Source organism: Ranitomeya imitator, chromosome 3, assembly GCF_032444005.1.
Source record: "Ranitomeya imitator isolate aRanImi1 chromosome 3, aRanImi1.pri, whole genome shotgun sequence".
NCBI classification, from domain to species: Eukaryota; Metazoa; Chordata; class Amphibia; order Anura; family Dendrobatidae; genus Ranitomeya; species Ranitomeya imitator.
The window spans coordinates 743,517,368-743,539,124 of NC_091284.1; the positions used below are offsets into that span (position 1 = coordinate 743,517,368).

The 21,757-nt window shown below is 46.7% G+C and overlaps 1 protein-coding gene across 1 annotated transcript in view; it reads left to right on the forward strand.

Annotated features, from left to right (window-relative positions):
- The window catches only part of VPS36 (vacuolar protein sorting 36 homolog), a 63,596-nt gene that overhangs the window by 15,432 nt on the left and 26,407 nt on the right, over positions 1–21,757 (forward strand). The window contains exons 5-6 of the mRNA XM_069758900.1: positions 12,199–12,282; positions 19,226–19,312. Of these exons, the coding sequence (XP_069615001.1) occupies positions 12,199–12,282; positions 19,226–19,312 (171 nt within the window). The remainder of the gene's footprint in view (positions 1–12,198; positions 12,283–19,225; positions 19,313–21,757) is intronic.

A 21,757-nucleotide genomic window follows, 5' to 3' on the forward strand; every position in this document is an offset into this window, starting at 1 on the left:
TTTTTTTTTTTTTTTTTTTAATTCTACCCGGACGAAGGGGGCGACGGATTCTTTCATGGTCCGATCTCCCCCGAACCAACAACAGGCAAGAACGGGAGTTTCACCTCACCGTACCCTCTCCTGCGACGTGGGAGCAACTGCCTGAGCTGACCTTTTTTGGGCGACGGTCCCTTTCCCGGGCGCCGATCTCCCCACATTGTACAGACGAGCACTGGTGTTGTTTACCTCCAGTATCCTCTTCTGCAGCCAGGCCTTTTTATTGCCGGACATCTGCCCTGTCCACCAGGTTCTCCCTTGGCTGTACAGAGGCACTATTCCCGTGGCGTCCGTGCAGACCACACTGCATCACCACTGTCTATGCGTGATTCAGGTGGTGGACGGTTCCTCTCCACCCCCCTATCCGGGGCTGGTGGATGGAGGCTTCCCAACCCCTGCACCGTCCCTGCCATTTCATCCTAGGCACTCCTCACCTCATCGGGGTAAGTGGCTCGGGAGGATGGGGGGGGGTCGCCGGTTTCTGCGGTCCGGAGGGCTCCTCCTAAGTAGCGGCACATCGTTTGCTCTGGGCCCCTTATTTTGGGCACTTTGCGGCCGCGCGCCGGGCCGAAGCCGCAAATTTAGTCCACGGCTTCGGCCTAGCCGCAGGACGCTGCCGATAGGCTCCGCCCACTCTTTTGCGTCATTCTGTGGCGCCGCCCCCCGGTCCTGGCGCTTCTCGCCGCCTCCGAGATCTCTCTCCTGATCTCGGCGGCCATCTTGGTTTCCCTTACTGCACGCCGCAGCTCAGCCCTGCCGCAGCTTCTAGGCGACACAGCGCCCACGTGCAGCGATTTTATCCGGCTTTTCTTCGCCTTCTCAGGCAACACAGCGGGACACAGGACCTGGGTAAGGAGACTTCGTCAGCCTCTCCTCTGCAGTGTCGCCCTCTGCTTCCCTAGCTTATAGACCCTGTGGTCTATTTTTTGCATTAGGTACATCATGTCCCAGTCAAGGTCTAAAAAATCCTCTAAGGTGCATACGACCTTTTTTTCTGCGTGTACCACCTGCCAGGCCCCACTTCCTCGGCCTCAAATTTCCCCCCTCTGCTCTGCCTGCGATGCTCCATGTGCCCAGGAGCCCTCCACCGCCTCCGACTCCGGCGTACCTAGTCCCCCCCCGTGGGTCACTTCACTTTCGCAGTCCGTGGATTTTTTTAGCCAACGCCATCAAATCCATTCAAAACCCTCCTGGGGAACGAGGCAATCCGTTACAGGTCCTAAGAGATCCCTCCGTAACAGGGGAATCGTCGGCCAGCAGGGGCCGCTCTCCATAAAGAGGCACGGTCATCCAGAAAACGGATCCGCATTACCTCTCCTGAGCGCTCACCTCGCCACTCAGATTCTGGCAGCTCCACCTCTCGCACACCCTCTTTGGGGGCTCGCAGCGTGCACGACTCTGAACATGAGTCTGAAGTATCATTAGACCCGGAGGCTCCGGAGTTTAGAGCTACGGTTGACTCCCTCATTGTAGCAGTCAATCACGCACTTAAGGTGGACGATGACTCTAATTCCGCTCCGGAACACGCAGTCTCCTTTACCAGAACCAAGCGTTCTCATAAGACTTTTGCCTCTCACCCAGATTTTCTGGATATAGTCAGGCGACACAGGGAGCGTCCGGATAAGCGTTTCACGGGAAAAAAGGACCTGGTATCGAAGTATCCCTTTTCAGCAGATCTCGTGAAAGACTGGACGGATCCCCCTATAGTAGATCCTCCGGTCTCGCGCCTTGCTTCTAAAACGCTTCTTTCCGTTCCGGATGGCGCTTCAATTAAGAGTCCCACTGAACGCCAGCTAGACTCTCTAGCTCGCTCAGTGTACGAAGCCTCAGGTTCTTCCCTATCCCCCTCCTTCGCCGCGGCTTGGGTGGCCAAGGCAATGGTTTCCTGGGCGGATGCTCTAGCGAAATCCATTCATGAACAGGATCTCCCGGCTGAGATGGCGGACCTGGCTAAACGCCATCACTATCAGAAGGGCTATTTGGCTCAGAGAGTGGCGCGCAGATTCCTCCTCTAAAAAATCTCTGGTCTCTCTCCCTTTTCAGAGCGGGCGCCTTTTCGGTGAAAAGCTTGACCAGCTTATTTCCGACGCCACGGTGGGAAAGAGCAAGTTCCTTCCCCAACAGAGGCCCAAGGCGGCCTTCCAGCGCCAGCCTTACTTTCGCTTTCGGCCCTTTCGTACCAGCCCAGCCTGGTCCAATCCTACCGGTTTTTCCAGATCGGACCGATCCGCTCGCGCAGACAGAGACGCTCGTCCCTCCTTCAGGCCGAATCCGTCCTGGCGAGGAAAGCCGAGGCAGTCCAGAACCAGAGGTTCTAGACCCCCCAGATTCCCGTCTCAATAACTCGGGAATGGAGCCAGTCAATACCACCAGAGTAGGCGGACGCCTACTCCTTTTTCAGCAAGCCTGGCTCTCTGTCGTTCACGACGAATGGGTCAGGGATCTGGTATCGTCTGGCTACAAAATAGAGTTCTCCGCTCCTCCTCCAACTCGGTTTTTTCCCTCTCGTCTCCCCAGTTTGGGAGCTCAGTCTCGCGCCCTCCTTTGCGCCATTCACTCCCTCCGCCAGAGCGGGGTCATTGTTCCGGTTCCGGAACACGAGAGGTTCAAAGGTTTCTACTCAAACCTCTTCGTCGTGCCAAAAAAGGACGGAAAAGTGCGCCCCATTTTCGATCTGAAGCTCCTGAACAAGTGCGTAAAAGTACGGCAATTCAGGATGGAATCGCTCAGGTCGGTCATCTCTTCGATGGAAAGAGGGGAATTCTTGGCATCGATAGGCATCCTTGATGTCTATCGATCTTCACATTCCGATATTCCCGCCACATCAGAGGTTCCTCCGCTTTGCCATTCTAGAGGACCATTTCCAGTTCACGGCCTTACCCTTCGGTCTTGCCACGGCGCCCAGGGTATTCACGAAGGTCATGGCCATTCTTCATTCTCGAGGAGTCGTTGTGTTACCTTACTTAGACGATCTCCTCATAAAGGGTCCGTCTTTTCAGGCCTGCGAGGCAAGCGTCCACATTACCCTGGATTCTCTTTCGCGCCTGGGCTGGTTGATCAACTTGGACAAGTCCTCTCCCATTCCTGCCCGTCGGATCTCCTTTCTGGGAATGATCCTGGACACTTCAAGGGGTCTGGTCTTGCTTCCTCGGTCCAAGGCCCAAGCGCTTCAGCAAGGAGCCCGAACGCTCTGCCATCCTCGCCCGCGAACCATTCGGTTCGCCATGAAGATTCTGGGAAAGATGGTTGCAGCAATCGAAGCGGTTCCTTTCGCTCAACTCCATCTCCGCCCCTTGCAACAGGCCCTGCTGGACAACTGGGACAGGAGTCTCCCATCTCTCGACCGTCCTTGCCCGCTGTCTCCGTGGGTCAGACAATCACTCGTATGGTGGACCCTGGGTCCATCTCTTCTTCAGGGGAGGTCCTTTCTCCCGATCCGCTGGTTAGTGGTAACTACCGACGCCAGTCTCGTCGGCTGGGGGGCGGTGTTTCTTCACCACTCTGCCCAGGGCCGTTGGACAGTTCAGGAATCGAGACTTCCCATCAACATCCTGGAGATTCGTGCGATCAGACTTGCCCTGAGTCGCCCTGCTCGCGGGTCACCCAATACGAGTCCAATCGGACAACGTCACGGCGGTGGCTTACATCAACCACCAGGGGGGTACCCGCAGCAGGGCGGCGATGCAGGAAGTCTCTCACATCCTTCGTTGGGCCGAAACCAACCATTCCACCATTTCCGCGGTGCACATTCCGGGAGTCGAGAACTGGGCGGCGGACTTTCTGAGCCGCCAGGGCCTTGCCTCGGGGAAGTGGGAACTCCACCCAGAGGTCTTTCCACAGACCTGTCTTCGCTGGGGGACCCCGGACGTGGATCTGATGGCGTCCAGATTGAACGCCAAGGTCCACAACTTCATTGCGCATTCTCGGGATCCCCAGGCCATAGGAGTGGACGCGCTGATTTCACCGTGGCATCAGTTTCAACTCCCATACGTGTTTCCTCCCCTTCCTTACTGCCGAAGGTGATCCGAAAGATCAAGACGGAGGGAGTTCCGGTCATTTGTCGCAGCTTAGTGTCAGCCTCCTAGTGACAGCAGCATAACCCATGGTCCTGTGTCCCCCAATGAGTGGCTCGGAGAAAAGGATTTTACGGTGAGTACACACAAAAATCCCTATATTGAAATCCACCGCACTCCCTGTGTGGAATATCTTAGAAACAAAAGGATTTTTTGAAACTTGCAAATTTATTCAAGTGAAAAACAGAAATCAATCAAATGTGACAGATCAAATAGTAGGCACTTATTGAACAATTGTACAAGCGACTCAATGTGATTGACGTTTCAACCCTCCCGGGTCTTACTCTAAAGTCGCACTGTGAATACAAAACAGTATATACAAAATCTTTAGATACAAATAATATACAAAAATTACAAGACAACACATATACAAAACAATATATACAGTACTAGCTGAAGAGCCCGGCGTTGCCTGGGCATAGTAAATATCTGTGGTTAGTTATAGCACGTCACTTCTCTTATTTTCCCATCACGCCTCTCATTTTCCCAATCACATCTTTAATTTTCCCCCTCACATCTCTCATTTTCTCCCTCACTCCTCTCATTCCCGCCTAACACTTGTCATTTCGCCCTCACATCTGTCATTTTCCGATCACTACACTATTTTCCCTCACTCCTCTCATTTTGTACTCACACCTTTTCATTTTCAACTCACACCTCTCATTTTCACCTCAGTATATACATGTTTGTCATCTCCCTTATATATAGTATACACCTGTATGTCATCTCCTGTATATAGTATATACCTGTATGTCATCTCCCCTGTATATAGTATATACCTGCTGTGTGTCATCTCCCCTGTATATAGTATATACCTGTATGTCATCTCCTTCTGTATATAGTATATACCTGTAGGTAATCTGCTCCTGTATATAGTATATATCTGTGAGTCATCTCCTCCTGTATATAGTATATACCTGTATGTCATCTCCTTCTGTATATAGTATATACCTGTATGTCATCTCCTCCTGTATATAGTATATACCTGTATGTCATCTCCTTCTGTATATAGTATGTACCTGTATGTCATCTCCTCCTTTATATAGTATATACCTGTGTGTCATCTCTCCTGTATATACTATATATCTGTGTGTCATCTCCCCTGTATATAGTATATACCTGTGTGATCTCCTGTATTAGACCTCGTTAACACGTTATTTGCTCAGTATTTTTACCTCAGTATTTGTAAGATAAATTGGCAGCCTGATAAATCCCCAGCCAACAGGAAGCCCTCCCCCTGGCAGTATATATTAGCTCACACATACACATAATAGACAGGTCATGTGACTGACAGCTGCCGTATTTCCTATATGGTACATTTGTTGCTCTTGTAGTTTGTCTGCTTATTAATTAGATATTTATTTTTGAAGGCTAATACCAGACTTGTGTGTGTTTTAGGGCGAGTTTCGTTTGTCAAGTTGTGTGTGTTGAGTTGTGTGTGGCGACATGCATGTAGTGACTTTTGTGAGATGAGTTTTGTGTGGCAACATGCGTGTAGCAACTTTTTGTGTGTCGAGTTGCATGTGACAGGTTAGTGTAGCAAGTTGTGTGCAGCAAGTTTTGCGCATGGCGAGTTTTGCGCGTGGTGAGTTTTATGTCTGGTGCCTTTTGAGTATGTGCAAGTTTTGTGTGAGGCAACTTTTGCATGTGTTGCAAATTTTGTGCATGTGGCAATTTTTCCGCATGTGCAAGTTTTGCGTGTGGCGAGTTTTCCATGAGGTGAGTTTTGCACTTGTGGCGAGTTTTGCGTGAGCCTATTTTTTGCACGTGGCGAGTTTTGCGCGTGGTGAGTTTTGAGCGGCGACTTTTGTGTTTCGACTTTTATGTGGCGAGGTTGGTGTATGTGTGGTGAAATGTGTGCTGAGGGTGGTATATGTGTTCAAGCACGTGGTAGTGTGTGGTGCATTTTGTGTGTGTGTTCATATCCCCATGTGTGGTGAGTATCTCATGTCGGGGCCCCACCTTAGCAACTGTACGGTATATACTCTTTTGCGCCATCGCTCTCATTCTTTAAGTCCCCCTTGTTCACATCTGGCAGCTGTCAATTTGCCTCCAACACTTTTCCTTTCACTTTTCCCCATTATGTAGATAGGGGAAAAATAGTTTGGTGAATTGGAAAGTGCGGGGTTAAAATTTCACCTCACAACGTAGCCTATGACGCTCTCAGGGTCCAGACATGTGACTGTGCAAAATTTTGTTTCTGTAGCTGGGATGCCTCCAACACTTTTCCTTTCACTTTTTTCCCCATTATGTAGATAGGGGCAAAATTGTTTGGTGAATTGGAACGCGCGGGGTTAATATAGTAGATAAAGGGTATGCTTAGACTTATAATATTATACCCCAACAAGCAGCACCGCTGCTATTCCTCAACAAGGTGATTATTCATTCTAGATACACCAGGGTACTACTATTAACTACCTTTCACTGACACTTATGTATATGGTATTACAGGTCACACTCAGAGAAAAATCAACTATTAGGCCATACTTGGTATCAAAGAGACTGCACCTGGTAAATCACTATTACTTTTGGACGTATGTTGGGCCTCTATGTAACTGCCTATCCATCACAGGCTGCTAACGTCACTATCATTCTCCCCAGCCCCTTGACACTACAGGGACAACATCCTCTTTCCCATAAGAGCCACTCATAAATCCTGCATTAAGGTAACAACTATACTTTTTACTACAGAAGCACTCGTAGACACATTGTCACATGACTGACTCCCGTTTGACAGACCTCATGCTACAACTTAGCCTCACAACGTAGTCTATTGGGGTATAATATTATAAGTCTAAACATACCCTTTATACTGTATATATTGTTTTGTATATGTGTTGTCTTGTAATTTTTGTATATTATGTATCTAAAGATTTTGTATATACTGTTTTGTATTCACAGTGCGACTTTAGAGTAAGACCCGGGAGGGTCGAAACGTCAATCACATTGAGTCGCTTGTACAATTGTTCAATAAGTGCCTACTATTTGATCTGTCACATTTGATTGATTTCTGTTTTTCACTTGAATAAATTAGCAAGTTTCAAAAAATCCTTTTGTTTCTAAGATATTCCACACAGGGAGTGAGGTGGATTCCCCTACCGAGCTGGCTGACCTCGCAGACCAGATTAACCATGCAGGGAAATACCTTCTCACTGCCTCCCTAGATGCAGCAGCCTGTTCGACCAGGGCAAGCAGCAACATTGTCGCTATTCGCCGCATTCTTTGGCTCAAAGCATGGAATGCAGATGCTACTTCGAAAAAGTCTCTCACCAACTTGGCGTTTCAGGGTTCCAGGCTTTTTGGTGCTCGTCTGGATCAAATTATCTCAGACGCGACTGGGGGCAAGAGTACCTCTCTCCACCAGTCCCAGCAAAAACGCTTCTTTAACTCAAAGGGTCCTCGAACATTTCACCCCTTTCGCCCGTTTGCAGCCTCAGATTCCTCATCGCAACAAGAGCGACCCACTACCACGGGTGAACGTAGAAAACCCTCTTACAAGCCAGCTCCCATGTGGAGATCCAGGGTTCCACCTCCCAGGTCTTCTGGACCTCGTTCCAACAGATACCGTTCCAAGTGACGGGTCGCCCCCACCTGGGAGTCTTCCCAGGGTGGGAGGCAGGCTTCTTCTCTTCAAAGACACCTGGCTGTCAGTGATCAGCGTCGCCTGGGTCAGAGAGATTATTACCTCCGGGTACAAGATCGAATTTTCTACCCTCCCGGAAAATCGCTTTTTTTTTTCTCTCTCATCCCCTAATGCAACCGTCCCAATTACCCGGCTTGCTTCAAGCCGTAACGTCTCTGGTCGCCGCCGGAGTCGTAGTTCCCGTTCCTTCCGAAGAACATTTTTCCGGGTTCTACTCGAACCTTTTTGTAGTCCCAAAAAAAGGACGGGTCTCTTTGCCCTATCCTGGATTTGAAGCTTCTGAACCGCCACGTCCGACCTCGCCACTTCAGAATGGAATCCCTGCGGTCAGTGATCGCCGCCATGGAACCCGGGGAGTTCCTCTGCTCGGTCGACATTCAAGATGCGTACCTTCATGTTCCCATCTGTGTACGGCATCAGAGATTCCTTTGGTTTGCAATCAGATAGTCACTAGCTATTCACGGCTCTCCCTTTCGGGTTAGCATCTGCCCCCAGGGTCTTCACCAAAATCATGGCATCGGTCATGGTTCTCCTCCGTTCCAGGGGGATCCTCGTTATCCCCTACCTGGACGATCTGTTGATCAAGGGGTCCTCTCGTCTAGACTGTGCTCACAGTCTCCAGGTCTCTCTGTACACTCTGACCCGTCTCGGCTGGATTATCAACCGGACCAAGTCCTTCCTGATCCCGTCCCAACGACAGTCCTTCCTGGGCATGGTGTTTGACACGAACTTAGCTCGGGTCTTCCTCCCAGAGGACAAGTTCTCAGTGCTCCTCAAGGCGGTCCGCCTTCTCAAACGCCCAGCTCCCCAGTCGCTTCGGTTCTGCATGGGAGTCCTGGGAAAGATGGTGGCCTCCATGGAGGCTGTTCCTTACGCCCAGTTCCACACCCGCCCCTCCAGCTATTCCTCCTATCGACCTGGAACAGGTCTTTGGACTCCCTGGACCATCCCGTCCACCTTCCTCTCCAGGTCCGTCAGTCCCTAACCTGGTGGACGCTGTCCTCCTCTCTCCTGAGAGGAAGATCATTTCTTCCCCTTCAGTGGCAGGTCATCACCACCGATGCCAGCCTTCTCGGGTGGGGAGCAGTCTTCCGACCGCACACGGCTCAGGGCCGTTGGACCACCCAGGAAGCTCTCCTTCCCATCAATCTTCTGGAGATCAGGGCAAACTTCCTTGCGCTAATCCACTGGCAGTCTCTTCTGACGAATCTTCCCGTCAGCATACAGTCGGACAACGCCACGGCCGTGGCGTACTTAAAACACCAGGGCGGGACTCGCAGCGACCAAGTAATGGCAGAAGCGGCAAAGATTCTTCGGTGGGCGGAACGCCACGTTCCGGCCATATCAGCCGTTCATATCCCCGGGGTTGAAAACTGGGCAGCTGACTTTCTCAGTCGCCAGGGCCTAGCCGCGGGCGAGTGGTCTCTCCACCCCGCAGTCTTCGATCAAATCTGCCTCCGCTGGGGCACGCCAGACGTCGACCTTATGGCGTCCCGGATGAGCCACAAGGTCCCTTAGTTTGTCGCCAGATCCCGGGACCCTCTTGCCGTCGGCCACGACGCTTTGGTAATTCCGTGGTCCCAGTTTCGGTTTCCCTACCTGTTCCCACCCCTCCCCTTGATTCCAAGGGTGATAAAGAAGATCAAGTTGGAAGGGATTCCAGTCATACTGATAATGCCGGACTGGCCAAGGCAGCCGTGGTACGCCGAGCTCGTAAACATGCTCGCGGACACTCCTTGGAGAATCCCGGATCGCCCAGACCTCCTCTCGCGGGGACCTCTCTACCACCAGAGTTCTCAGTCGCTGAGTTTAATGGCATGGCTGTTGAGGCCGCAGTCTTGGAGAACTCTGGTCTCTGTCCTCAGGTCATACAGACCATGATCAGAGCCAGAAAACCGGCGTCTTCCCGTATCTACCATAGGTACTGGAAAGCATTCTTCCGGTGGTGTGAAACTAATGAAGTTTTTCCAATGTCCTTTTCTCTCCCGGAGCTTCTCGGTTTCCTCCAGTCTGGTCTCAATTCGGGCTTATCCCTCAGCACACTCAAGGGACAAGTGTCCGCTCTGTCGATCCTCTTCCAGAGTGACCTTTCCTCCATTTACCAAGTTCGGACTTTTCTACAGGGAGTTGCGCATATCGCCCCTCCTTTCCATCCTCCCTTGGGACCTTAACCTGGTCCTTGGTGCTCTTCAGGCTGCTCCCTTTGAGCCTCTTCATGACGTGTCCTTTTCACTTATTTCTTGGAAGGTCGCCTTCCTCATTGCCATTACATCTATCAGGGTCTCCAAGTTGGCAGCCCTGTCATGCCGTTCCCCCTTCCTGATTCTTCATCAGGATAAGGTCGTTCTTGGACCGCTTCCCGAATTCCTTCCCAAGGTGGTCTCGGCTTTCCACATCAACGAGGACATTGTCCTTCCATCATTTTGCCCTTCTCCGGCTCATCCCTTGGAGAAGTCCCTTCACAAGCTTGACGTGGTCTGGGCCATTTGGGTCTATCTTTCTAGAACCGCTCCTTTCCGTCAATCCGATTCTCTCCTTGTCGTTTCTGAAGGTCGTCGGAAGGGCCTTCAAGCGTCTAAATCCACTATCTCGTGCTGGATTCGCTCGGCAATTTCAGAATCGTACCGTGTTCATGAGGCACGTCCTCCTCCGGGGGTGCGAGCTCACTCCACCAGAGCTGTCGGAGCTTCTTGGGCTGTTCGCCACCAGGCCTCCGCCTTGCAAGTTTGCAAGGCCGCAACCTGGTCGTCTTTGCACACGTTTACGAGGTTCTATCGGGTTCATACCCAAGCCTCGTCTGATGCAGGTCTTGGTAGGAAGGTACTGCAGGCGGCAGTCGCACACCGGCCGACCTGAGACCTTTTCTCATTTCCTTTCTATCCACCCTTTTCCGGGACTGCTTTTGGATGTCCCATGGTTGTCCTGTGTCCCCCAATGAAGCGATAAAGAAAGAGGGATTTTTGGTACTTACCGTAAAATCTCTTTCTTGGAGCCTTCATTGGGGGACACAGCACCCTCCCTACTTGTTTGTTCTGGTACCGTGTTTGGGGCCTGGAGGCCCTAGTTGAGTTGGTACTTTTACTATTATGAGTTCTGTCTTTTCTCCTACTGCTTTTTGCACTAACTGAGGTGCTTGGTGCCTGTGGGTGGATGTATACTGCCAGGGAGGAGCTACGCCTTTTCCTTTTTTTGCATAGTGTCAGCCTCCTAGCAGCAGCATACACCCATGGTTGTCCTGTGTCCCCCAATGAAGGCTCCAAGAAAGAGATTTCATGGTAAGTACCAAAAATCCCTCTTTTTCTTTGTCAGAAAGAAAAAAAAATATTGCTTGGATATTCGCAGACATGTTGTCAGAAGTTTATAGAATAAATGAACAATTTACATTTTACTCAAAAATATACCTATAAAGAGAAAAATCAGACAAACTGAACATTTTGCAGGGGTCTCTTAATTTTTGCCAGAGCTGTATCTCTAAAAATACATTCTCCGAATCAGTGGGATATTTCCAGAGTTATCACCACATAAAGTGACAGTGCTCAGAATTGTAAAATTAGGTGAGGAAGGGGAAAACAGGCTTTGGGGTGATGGGAGTAATTAAACCTGACAGCCTACACTTCACTTGCTTCATTTTAAATCCAAAATACAGGCATGCAGAGCCCAAATCGTGGCGGTTCAGACACCGTCCAAATATTTCTGTACCTAACTGTATGTAGGTCGAAAAAAAGACATGGATCCATCAAGTTCAACCAATAAAATTACAAAATAGATTAAGCTATAACTTATACTGTAAACACTGTAAAGAAAGAAGGTCGCCTGAATTGACACCTCGCCCCCAAAAAATTGAATAAAAACTTTGTACGTTCCCCAAAAGGCTCCATCGACAGAAAGGAAAAAAAAAAGTTACGAATTTCAGATAATAGTAGAACAAACCGTTTCATTCCACTTGGATTTCTTTCCTGGTTTCAGTACATTATGTGGTAAATGAATGGTATCCTTCAAAACTACATCTGATCTCACAGTAAACAGACTTTTCTCCGACTATGGTAAAAATCGAAAATTGGCCGTTGCTGGGAGGGATTAATTTCTGGTGTGAAATGTAGTAAGACCCGACTGCTCCAACTAAATCTCACCCAAAAGCATTGGGAAAGCATAAAGTCACATCACCCTACTGCACGGACTGGCTGCGGCTCTCCCGTGACCACTTCATATATAGCTACGAGGCTGTGCCGCTCGGGTCGGGCCGCGGCCTCTGTGCACAGACAGATCTGCGCTGGGTATGAGCCCTTACTTCTGCACTGCCTGTGGTTCATTCAGTATGAACCCCACCCAATCCATGGCGGTTGATCACACTTTTTTACCTCTCAGTGATTGCTCCTATTTAGATTGATTACATGAGATTACTGGATGTTTGCCGATCTCTAATGTGTCCTATTTGCTTGGGTGCAGTTCAATCGACGACTGGCAGAAGAGTTGACGCAGAAGAGGTGGCAGAGGGCATCGCCTGCCATTCAGATGAACAAAGGTCCCCAGGTAAAGAATGATCCCACCATGTAGCCGATGATGCCTGGGTTGTCTGCCTTTTGAATTACCATTTCTTTTTATCATAAGTCCTTAAGTTGTCTACTTCTTTTAAGGTAATAAAACATTATACATTATAACCAGTCCTCTCTTACCCATGTTTGTAAACTAACTAGCTAAATGGGTTGTCCTAACTCCAGAAGAGACCTCTGACCTACAGGTTGGAGCGGTGCTGCGCTGTCCTCCGCTATCTCCGTCAGTCTAACAATGGGGTATTTCCGAGCCCTGTTCTCAGGGTGGGCTCCGCAGTGCTCCGGCCCCCAACTGTCAGCATTACATTGGTTTTGTGGATAGGTGATAACCTGCTGAGATGGGGCGACCCCCTTTAGTGATACTTCTAGTGTTCATGTATCACTGGTCCGTTTGCTGCTCACATACTAAATACCCAATTTTCTGTCACTTCATCTCCTTCGCAGATGATCATTTTGTTTGAACCTGCACGTAGATGGTTCATTGTATCTGTCTTCATCATTAGACCCAAGGAATTAAGGAAATCATTTTTTCACCACCATTGCTCTGTCTGCCCAAATTGCCATCCTATGCAAAAAGTAACACGAATGTATAGATTAGAGTTGAACAAAACTGATTTTCGCTGCCCTATTCTGGCACCCAGGCCGGTCCTCCCTTGCAGCCGGACGTCACTTCTGCACCCAGAATCCTCAGCAATAAAAAGTTGGGGGCAATAATCTATACCGGAGTTAAAGGGCACCTGTCACCATGAGCATACAGTGCAATCTGCAGGCAGGGGGAACCTAGGAGACCGAGGTTTAGTTTTTGTTGGAACACGTTCACTATATCTTTTGTTTTCTTCATTTGAATAGACGATTGTCAGCACGATTTTGTGACATGAAATAAAGAAATGCCTGTAATGGGCTGTAATACTGATCACAGTGACACCTTCTTTGTTCCACTTTGTTGTTCTTCTTTATTCACCATTTTACGTTTTCTGCTAATTAGATTTGGGGGAACAGGGGCCGGACTGTACAGGGGTCTTCTCCTCTGTCTGTGATTCCCCGGCCCCTCTGCTGCCTTCTATCAGGATTACAGCGCTAGTACAGCCATGTCTTTACTTTACATTAGAAAATCGTGCTGACGGTTTCTTTATAAATTTCTGGACCAATGGGTGGTCTTATCAGTGGTTGAGTCCTCTATAACATGGTGCCCGCAGGTTAGTCTGCATATTCATGGTGACGGATTCCCTTTAAAAATAGATGTGCACTGGCGTCCATACTGGTCCTCAGTCCCTTCAGCTGACGGCATTTTAGGTGCCTCTTGTGCACTTAATAAACCCCATGACAGTGCGATGCCCATCACGATATCGCAGGGCTCCGTAAGTCCTAGAGGTGCCCAGAATGCCAACCACATAGGATATGTGAAGACTGCTTGTCCGGCTGCTGTGGACCTGGCCTGTTCTTATTTTTGGGGAGTCGGGAGTCCTCTGGAAACCCACAAAGCCCCAAAGAAGAATGCAACCTACATTTTGGCATCATAATCTTCAAACGTGATAAACATGCAAACCGTGACATATGGTGATGTTTTGCAGTTGATTATTTGTGATGTGTATGTAAATTAACTGTTTGTTTTGCATAATTGTAAGAACATTGATGAGAACCTGATACCAATGGCAGACCTCTCGGATTTTCAGAGGTCAAATTGTTGGAGCTCCTATGGCAGGTGCTAGTGTAACAAAGTGCCCGAATGCTTGGCGTGTCAAGAGGTACTGTCTCCAAAGCAATGACTGCGTTTGAAAAAGAAGGAAAAACATCCGCAGCAAAGCACAGGTCCGGCCGAAAGTCAAAGTTGACTGAGAAAGACCGTCTGACTCTAAAGCAAATTGTGAGAGAGGATCGCAAGACCACGGCTCCGAAAATCACTGCTGAGCTCAATGAACACTGGTCAAAAGCAGATGAGTGGAAGCATGTGACCAAAAGAAGCAAGAAGACCATGGAGAAATCACCAACCACACAACTGAAGAACCGATATCAAATCTTTGTAGAGGATGAAGATGGCACACCTAAGGATGAAACAATACCAGCAAGCAAAAAAGAAAAGGGCACACAGCAACAAGTGACAGCAAAAAGTACAGCCAAGAAGCAACGAAGAGTGGTGGTGGTGGGAGACTCACTACTGAGAGGCACAGAAGCAGCCATCTGCAGACCGGACATAACCGCAAGAGAAGTATGCTGCCTTCCAGGTGCGATGATCAAGGATGTGACCGATAGGATACCAAAGCTCTTCAACTCCAAGGACGTCCACCCATTTCTTCTGATACATGTTGTCACCAATGACACGGCAAGGAAGGACCTACCGACAATCTGCAAAGACTTTGAAGAGTTGGGGAAGAAAGTAAAGGAACTGGATGCACAGGTAGTTTTTTCTTCTATCCTTCCAGTAGACGGGCATGGCACCAGGAGATGGAACAGGATCCTTGATGCAAACAACTGGCTAAGACGATGGTGCAGACAACAAGGATTCGGATTCCTGGACCACGGTGTGAATTACTTGTACGATGGACTCCTCGCCAGAGACGGACTACACCTCAACAAACCTGGGAAACACACATTTGCCAGAAGACTCGCTACACTCATCAGGAGGGCGTTAAACTAGAAGAAGAGGGGACGGGAAGAAAAACATTAGACTTGAACAAAGAAGATCCAGGAAAACATACTCAGAAGGGAGGTAAGAACATTTCTAAAACAATCCACAGCGAGGAGATTGGAACAAAACAAAATCCTCTAAATTGCATGCTCGCAAACGCCAGAAGCCTGACAAACAAGATGGAAGAACTAGAAGCAGAAATATCTACAGGTAACTTTGACATAGTGGGAATAACCGAGACATGGTTAGATGAAAGCTATGACTGGGCAGTTAACTTACAGGGTTACAGTCTGTTTAGAAAGGATCGTAAAAATCGGAGAGGAGGAGGGGTTTGTCTCTATGTAAAGTCTTGTCTAAAGTCCACTTTAAGGGAGGATATTAGCGAAGGAAATGAGGATGTCGAGTCCATATGGGTCGAAATTCATGGAGGGAAAAATGGTAACAAAATTCTCATTGGGGTCTGTTACAAACCCCCAAATATAACAGAAACCATGGAAAGTCTACTTCTAGAGCAGATAGATGAAGCTGCAACCCATAATGAGGTCCTGGTTATGGGGGACTTTAACTACCCGGATATTAACTGGGAAACAGAAACCTGTGAAACCCATAAAGGCAACAGGTTTCTGCTAATAACCAAGAAAAATTATCTTTCACAATTGGTGCAGAATCCAACCAGAGGAGCAGCACTTTTAGACCTAATACTATCTAATAGACCTGACAGAATAACAAATCTGCAGGTGGTCGGGCATCTAGGAAATAGCGACCACAATATTGTACAGTTTCACCTGTCTTTCACTAGGGGGACTTGTCAGGGAGTCACAAAAACACTGAACTTTTAGGAAGGCAAAGTTTGACCAGCTTAGAGATGCCCTTAATCTGGTAGACTGGGACAATATCCTCAGAAATAAGAATACAGAATAAATGGGAAATGTTTAAAAACATCCTAAATAGGCAGTGTAAGCGGTTTATACCTTGTGGGAATAAAAGGACTAGAAATAGGAAAAACCCAATGTGGCTAAACAAAGAAGTAAGACAGGCAATTAACAGTAAAAAGAAAGCATTTGCACTACTAAAGCAGGATGGCACCATTGAAGCTCTAAAAAACTATAGGGAGAAAAATACTTTATCTAAAAAACTAATTAAAGCTGCCAAAAAGGAAACAGAGAAGCACATTGCTAAGGAGAGTAAAACTAATCCCAAACTGTTCTTCAACTATATCAATAGTAAAAGAATAAAAACTGAAAATGTAGGCCCCTTAAAAAATAGTGAGGAAAGAATGGTTGTAGATGACGAGGAAAAAGCTAACATATTAAACACCTTCTTCTCCACGGTATTCACGGTGGAAAATGAAATGCTAGGTGAAATCCCAAGAAACAATGAAAACCCTATATTAAGGGTCACCAATCTAACCCAAGAAGAGGTGCGAAACCGGCTAAATAAGATTAAAATAGATAAATCTCCGGGTCCGGATGGCATACACCCACGAGTACTAAGGGAACTAAGTAATGTAATAGATAAACCATTATTTCTTATTTTTAGGGACTCTATAGCGACAGGGTCTGTTCCGCAGGATTGGCGCATAGCAAATGTGGTGCCAATATTCAAAAAGGGCTCTAAAAGTGAACCTGGAAATTATAGGCCAGTAAGTCTAACCTCTATTGTTGGTAAAATATTTGAAGGGTTTCTGAGGGATGTTATTCTGGATTATCTCAATGAGAATAACTGTTTAACTCCATATCAGCATGGGTTTATGAGAAATCGCTCCTGTCAAACCAATCTAATCAGTTTTTATGAAGAGGTAAGCTATAGGTTGGACCACGGTGAGTCATTGGACGTGGTATATCTCGATTTTTCCAAAGCGTTTGATACCGTGCCGCACAAGAGGTTGGTACACAAAATGAGAATGCTTGGTCTGGGGGAAAATGTGTGTAAATGGGTTAGTAACTGGCTTAGTGATAGAAAGCAGAGGGTGGTTATAAATGGTATAGTCTCTAACTGGGTCGCTGTGACCAGTGGGGTACCGCAGGGGTCAGTATTGGGACCTGTTCTCTTCAACATATTCATTAATGATCTGGTAGAAGGTTTACACAGTAAAATATCGATATTTGCAGATGATACCAAACTATGTAAAGCAGTTAATACAAGAGAAGATAGTATTCTGCTACAGATGGATCTGGATAAGGTGGCAGATGAGGTTTAACAATGATAAATGTAAGGTTATACACATGGGAAGAAGGAATCAATGTCACCATTACACACTGAACGGGAAACCACTGGGTAAATCTGACAGGGAGAAGGACTTGGGGATCCTAGTTAATGATAAACTTACCTGGAGCAGCCAGTGCCAGGCAGCAGCTGCTAAGGCAAACAGGATCATGGGGTGCATTAAAAGAGGTCTGGATACACATGATGAGAGCATTATACTGGCTCTGTACAAATCCCTAGTTAGACCGCACATGGAGTACTGTGTCCAGTTTTGGGCACCGGTGCTCAGGAAGGATATAATGGAACTAGAGAGAGTACAAAGGAGGGCAACAAAATTAATAAAGGGGATGGGAGAACTACAATACCCAGATAGATTAGCGAAATTAGGATTATTTAGTCTAGAAAAAAGACGACTGAGGGGCGATCTAATAACCATGTATAAGTATATAAGGGGACAATACAAATATCTCGCTGAGGATCTGTTTATACCAAGGAAGGTGACGGGCACAAGGGGGCATTCTTTGCGTCTGGAGGAGAGAAGGTTTTTCCACCAACATAGAAGAGGATTCTTTACTGTTAGGGCAGTGAGAATCTGGAATTGCTTGCCTGAGGAGGTGGTGATGGCGAACTCAGTCGAGGGGTTCAAGAGAGGCCTGGATGTCTTCCTGGAGCAGAACAATATTGTATCATACAATTAGGTTCTGTAGAAGGACGTAGATCTGGGGATTTATTATGATGGAATATAGGCTGAACTGGATGGACAAATGTCTTTTTTCGGCCTTACTTACTAACTAACACCTACAGAACCCAGATGAATCATCTTTTACCCTATTTCCGACCTCCGGCCGAGTGTACGTTTGGAGACAGCCGAAAGAAGCATTCCATCCAGACTGCCTTCTCCCAACCGTAAAATATGGTGGAGGTTCTGTGATGATCTGCGGTGCTATTTCGTGGAGATCCGCCGGCCAATGATATCCCTTCATGGAAGAATTAACAGCTGAGATTATTTAGGCATTTTGGGCCATCAAGTGCATCCAATGGTTCAAGCACTGTTCCCGGAGGGGAACGCCATCTTTCAGGATAATGCACCAATTCATACAGCTAGAATCGTTAAAGCATGGCACGAGGAACATTCTAATGATGTTGAGCATCTCATCTGGCCCCGGGAATCCCCAGACCTCAACATTATTGAGCATTTAGGCTATGTGCACACGTTCAGGATTTCTTGCAGAAATTTCCTGAGAAAATCCTGAGATTTTCTGCAAGAAATCTGCATGTGTTTTTTGCATGTTTTTAGTGCTTTTTTTATGCTGAGTTTTACGGACATTTCCCAATGCATGATATAGTGGGAAATCCGCAAAAAATCTGCAAAATTAATGAACATGCTGCGTTTTTTACCGCGATGCGTTTTTTTTTTGCGGAAAAAACCGCATCATGTGCACAAAAATTGCGGAATTCATTAAAAATGATGGGATGCATAATGTATGCTTTTTTTTTTTGCGGTTTTATGGCGTTTTTATCGGGAAAAAACGTGAAAAATCAACAACGTGTGCACACAGCCTTATGGTCGATTTTAGAGATTCTAGTTAGACGTTGATTTCCGCCGCCTTCGTCGCTCAATATATGTATGTGTGTGTGCCATTGTGTTTAGGTCCGAATCCCCTGCCCTTAATGCATACGAATATTGTAAAAACGGCATACCTCACTGCCACTAGAGGGCGCTATCTGCAATGATGTTCTCATCCTGGATACTTATGGCTTATCCTCAGGATATACAAAAAATATCTCCAAGGTGCCGTCCGAGTGCTCGTTCCTGGATCTATTTAGACATTGGGCCACTGCTGGAAATCTGGAGGTGGGCACACGTGTGGTTCACTCTCTGTCTCTGATGGGCATACATAGGTGGTGTGTTTGGTGGCCAGGGGCAAATATTACATGTGTCAGTCTTTATACTCAGCTTCTGATTAATAGACCTTTACACTTTGCATCCTGCTGGCTATAAAGATTTCTTTCATAAAAGTTATGTTCTTTGTGAGAACTTTTTTTTAAAAATATTCTTCCTTCCTTCCTTCTTTTTTTTTTTTTTTCAAAGGCCGGGAGAATAAAAGCTGTCGGGATAGTGGGCATTGAGCGGAAGCTGGAGGAGAAAAGAAAAGAGACCGACAAGAACATTTCCGAGGTTAGTGTACATTTTCTTGTGTTTGTGTCACGTTCACTGGCCATTATTGGCTACCAGCACGCAGTCCGCACACTTATCCGTTCATTTTTTTTTTTATATATATTTAAAGGGATCAGTTGTCGTCAAACCATGCTTTATATATGTCGTATGCATCTTATCTTATACCAATTTTATTTTATTTATTTTTTTAATTTAACCCCTTAGTGACAGAGCCAATTTTGACCTTAATGACCGGGCCAATTTTTATAATTCTGACCACTGTCACTTTATGAGGTTATAACTCTAGAACGCTTCAACGGATCCCATTGATTCTGAGAATCTTTTTTCGTGACCTACTGTTCTTCATGTCAGTGGTAACATTTCTTCGATATAACTTGCATTTATTTAAAAAAAAAAAAAACAGAAATTTGGCAAAAATGTAGAAAAATTTGCAATGTTCAAACTGAATTTTTGTGCCATTAAATCAGGGTCCTATCGCACAAAATAGTTAATAAATAACATTTCCCACACGTCTACTTTACATCAGCACAATTTTGGAAACATAATTTTTTTTGTTAGGGAGTTATAAGGGTTAAAAGTTGACCAGCGATTCCTCATTTTTCCAACAAAATTTACAAAACCATTTTTTTTAGGGATTACCTCACATTTGAAGTGACTTTGGGGGGGTCAATTTAACAGAAAATACCCCAAAGTGACACCATTCTGAAAAACTGCACCCCTCAAGGTGCATTTTTACTGGTTGTAAAATATTTTTATCATATTTCCCATTAATAGACACAGCATTTGCTGTAAATGTTGTACGATCAGCGTCTAATAACTCCCAATACCCACAATGACTATGCACCCACGTCTGCGCTAAGATGGCTTATGTGACCAGTAATTCATCTCTGTAGGTTTTACACCCAAATAGACTGTTTTTACAAAAGTCTTATTAAAGTAATATTTAAAGGGGTTGTCCACTATTGGAAAATACATTATAAATGGGTTCAGGGAGATGTGAAAAAAGGTAAAATGACACTCTCCCCCTGCATCAGCACTACCCCTCTGTGCTGTGTGCCAGGGTGATCCCCTCTAGGTCACTGATTGGCCACAGTGCTCATGTGACGCTCCTGCCAGATGCTGTGCCTCATGTCATGTGGGGGATGCATTGCTGAGGTCGGAGTAGTGGAGCCAATCCAGGAGATGAGTATGGTTTGGGATTTTTTTTTTTTCTTCACCTTCTTCAGCACATTGAAAGGGTAATATCTATACAAAGCACTCATAGTATAATGTACATCAACTGGCAAAACTCAACTAATCAATGTTAAAGTGAAAAGGTAAGAAAAACCCAAAGAGTACGGTATATAAGCCTATAAAGCGATATTTTATTAGAACAATTTAAAACAAAAAATTAAAGAAAAATGTATTGGCACGCCTCCTAAAGAAGTACTAACCAAACGTGCGTTGGGGTCAGCATTGCTATCATCACAAACATTGCTACATACATGTAAGTTTATTCTATTTCTAGTGTGCACGTTTCTAGCTTCTACTTAGGAAAGTTTCCCTATATGTAATTGCATTGTATAAGGGGTTTAATAATTCTCACACATGTGGTTACATTTATGTATTTCCACCGGAGTCCCTGCATTAGTGCCTAGCAGCCTCTGGTGCCAATAAATTATTTTTTTTGTTTTTAAATTGTTCTAATAAAATATTGTTTTCTAGGCTTATATATTCTTAGAGTATCTCTTACCCTTCGCTTTAACATTAAAAGGGGTAGTATAATCTCCAATCTTCAGGGGCGTACCACTCCCTTGCCTTCTGGCTTCCTGCTTACTGAAGGTGGTGATTGACTGACAGACTGGACTAGCGACATGGCTGCACTGCGAGCCTAAGGCTTCTTTCACACTTGCGTCGGTACGGGTCCGTCGCAATGCGTCGGCCCGACGTACTGACGCACGTTGTGAAAATTGTGCACAACGTGGGCAGCGGATGCAGTTTTTCAACGCATCCACTGCCCAGTCTTTGTCCTGGGGAGGAGGGGGCGGAGTTCCGGCCGCGCTTGCGCGGTCGGAAATGGCGGACGCGACGTACAAACAAAAGTTACATTGAACGTTTTTTCGTGCCAACGGATCCAGTGCACGACGGACGCGACGTGTGGCCATCCGTCACGATCCGTCAGCAATACAAGTCTATGGGCAAAATGTACGAAGAAAATTCCCAGTCACCCCTTCCTTAGTCACATTTACTCCTCAGCTCCTATTTCATCTCATCACATAGGAGATATATAAAGACATTTTCTCTTGTGTCCTAGGAGATGAGCGGTTTCTCCCTGGCTGTAAGACAACCAGCTGCAGCAGGAGCCTCCCCCCTGTGCCATGTCTAAGACTTAATGATCACGGAGCCTTGTAGCCTGGAAACCTTTATATGGTGTCTTCCTTTCATAAGCGTACCCCTCTCTGAAAT